Source organism: Poecilia reticulata, unplaced genomic scaffold, assembly GCF_000633615.1.
Source record: "Poecilia reticulata strain Guanapo unplaced genomic scaffold, Guppy_female_1.0+MT scaffold_190, whole genome shotgun sequence".
NCBI classification, from domain to species: domain Eukaryota; kingdom Metazoa; phylum Chordata; class Actinopteri; order Cyprinodontiformes; family Poeciliidae; genus Poecilia; species Poecilia reticulata.
Window position 1 is genome coordinate 435,097 of NW_007615019.1, and position 2,961 is coordinate 438,057.

The 2,961-nt window shown below is 54.1% G+C and overlaps 1 protein-coding gene across 1 annotated transcript in view; it reads left to right on the plus strand.

Annotated features, from left to right (window-relative positions):
• LOC103460173 (receptor-type tyrosine-protein phosphatase mu-like) overlaps positions 1 to 2,961 on the plus strand; it is a 97,680-nt gene that overhangs the window by 41,091 nt on the left and 53,628 nt on the right. Inside the window, exons 6-9 of the mRNA XM_017303119.1 lie at positions 572 to 687; positions 757 to 931; positions 1,379 to 1,491; positions 2,414 to 2,594. Coding sequence (XP_017158608.1) covers positions 572 to 687; positions 757 to 931; positions 1,379 to 1,491; positions 2,414 to 2,594 — 585 coding nt within the window. The remainder of the gene's footprint in view (positions 1 to 571; positions 688 to 756; positions 932 to 1,378; positions 1,492 to 2,413; positions 2,595 to 2,961) is intronic.

The following is a 2,961-nucleotide window of genomic DNA, read 5'->3' on the forward strand; positions in this document are numbered from 1 at the left end:
GTGTGTGTGTGTGTGTGTATCGGTGTGTGTGTGTGTGTCTCTATAGGTGTGTGTGTGTGTATCGGTGTGTGTGTGTGTGTGTGTGTGTGTCTATCGGTGTGTGTGTGTATCGGTGTGTGTGTGTAGGCAGGGGAGCTCATTAAAATATAAATTGATTAGCATGGACTTTGATCCATGCGTCTGTTTATCTCACTGCTCATCCAACCAGCCGCAGTTTAGATGCTGCCCTGTTTTGATGTGTGTGTGTGTGTGTGTGTGTGTGTGCGTTTGTTTGTAATACCTTGTGGGGACCATTTTCCTGACACATGCTATGTTGTGGGGACCCACGGCCCCTGGAGGGGGCCGAAGGTGAAACGCTGTTTTTGGGTCAGGGGTCAGGGGTCAGATTCAGGACTAAGGTGTGAATTGGGTTTGGCTGTAGAAATGAATGGAAGTCAATGGAAAGTCCCCACAAAGACAGTCAGGCAAACATGTGTGTATCAGTGTGTGTCAGGCCGTCATCCCGTGTGACGCCAGGTGTGGCTGCTCTGTGTTGCTGACTCAGTGTTTGACCTCTGACCTCCCTGCGCAGTGAGCACACCCCACCCGCTGCACCTTAAGGCGGTGGAGGTGAACGCCGGCCAGACGGCCTCCTTCCAATGCACGGTGAACGGCCAGCCGCAGCACCACCTGCTGCTCTACCTGCAGGTGAGTCCGCCCACGGCAATGGTCTGGCCACGCCCCCTTCCTCTCTCACCGCCTCTCTTCGGGTCGCAGGGCATGGGGGGTCGGCAGGCCGTTGCCAAGGAGACCAGGCCGGTGAACTCCCGGCGTTACGTGGCGAGCTTCGACATCAAGAACACGACCAAAGGCGACTCGGGACGCTACCGCTGCATCGTCCAATCAGATCGAGGCGTGGGCGTGTCCTCCTACGCTGACCTCACAGTCAAACGTGAGTCCTGGCCTCTGATTGGCTGCTGGACGCTGTCTGACTATTTTCAGGGATGAAACCTGAATGTAGGAGACCTCCTGTGCGTGCGTGCGTGCGTGCGTGCGTGCGTGCGTGCGTGCGTGCGTGCGTGCGTGTGTGTGTGTGTGTGTGTGTGTGCTTGCGTGTGAGTGTGCGGTATGTGTGTGGAGGTGTGTGTGTGTGTGCGCGTGTGTTCGAACTGGGTCAGGAGGAAGTGGAGCAGCTCCTCTGAGGATTCTGGGTAATAGAATCCAGGTCTGCTGTGATTCGCCGAAGGTCACAAATATTAATTAACTCGTTAACTTTTCCCCCCCTGCTAAGAGGCCAGTGAGACCCTGAGGAGTGTGTGTGTGTGTGTGTGTGTGTGTGTGTGTGTGTGTGTGTGTGTGTGTGTGTGTTGGACTGATCCTGGATTTCTCACTCCCTCAGAACCACCGGTACCAATTGCCCCACCTCAGCTCACTGCGGTCGGCGCCACCTACCTCTGGATCCAACTCAACGCCAACTCCATCAACGGAGACGGACCCATCATTGACAGAGAGGTGAGTCCTGGTCCGTCACTGACCGTTGGTTGTGGTGGTCTGCGTGTGGCAGGTCAGTTCTGCTGGACCCGTTAGGGACGGGTCAGGAGGTTCTCCGGCTCTTTACTGATGCGGTTTTCCAGAGGTCTGCTTGGTCCGGTGGTTCCTCATGTAACCACCAGCCTTACATCAGAGTTCCTGCTAGCTACTGGCGACGGCATGCAGGTCCAACACAAGAGCCTGGTGTTCGCCCTTCCTGGTTTCACTGGACTCTACTGAGGTTCTGGTGTGTTTGAGGAGTAGAACCTGTAAGGCTGTAGAAGATCTCAGACAATGTTCCACATTGTCCCACAGTTCATGGCACTGAACTCCTGTAAATCTCTGAGTCGTTCTCAAAACGTTCTGGTTGAAGCTCCTCTTGAGTCAGGTTGGCGTCTAGTCATGCATTTTCACCAGATCTTCTTCACTCCTGCTCCAGTCCACTTTAACTCAACTCCAGTCCGTTTGCCTAGTCAAAGTCCGGTTCGGTTGGTGAGGTGTGAACGCTGACCGACCTCTGACCTCTGGTCCTCCAGACCTCGGTCTGGGTTCGGTTGAAGTGAACTCTGGTTGGTTTGAATGTGAACCAGGCCAAGCGGACCAGAGACCGCTCCAAAAGCAGGAAGTGGACTACAGCGCAGGGCATTCTGGGTAAATCCAACCAAAGCTAACATGTTAGCTAGCAGCAGAAATGGCTCCTGGTCTTTAGCCTAAAGAGAAATCCTCCAACCGCTAAAATCCTCCATCTTGTTTCCATCTGGTGAAGAAGGAAGTTGCTCTCAGYGTCTTCAGAGGTTTTWGTGTCGTTTCCTTCAGTGGTTCTTGGTGCAGCGCCCCCACAGGCCAGGAGGGGAACAGGTTGCTCAATGCAGCTGGCGGGTTCTAATGCTGTCCTGGTTGCCAGGTGGAGTACCGTACAACGGCGGGCATGCTGATCGACACCACACCTGTCGACAAGCCCACCCACAAGATCGGACACCTGGACCCAGACACAGAGTACGAGATCAGCGTTCTGCTGACCAGGCCCCTGGAAGGAGGGACAGGAAACCCTGGGCCACCGCTCAGAGCCAGGACCAAGTGTGCAGGTGAGTGAAGCCAGTGGTACCTGATGGATGTCTGGTCTGCAGGCCGCCTCATCTCTTCAGGAGGTTAATGTTGGACCATTAATGCTAAGCTAACTCATCAGGCGGCTAATGGCCAACGGTGAGCTCGTTAAGGCAGCCTGCTTCGTTAGTGCTGCGCTCATTAGCCCTGAGTGCTGAAACTGGAGCTCTAATAGCTGTTGCTTACTGGCTGGGTGAACACACACACACACACACACACACACACACACACACACACACACACACACACACACACTGATTTAATGTGTGCAAACAACAAACAGGATGTGATTAGCAATTAGCTAGCTAATTAAACAGGTGCAGCAGCTGTAGAACTCTGGAGGTTCTT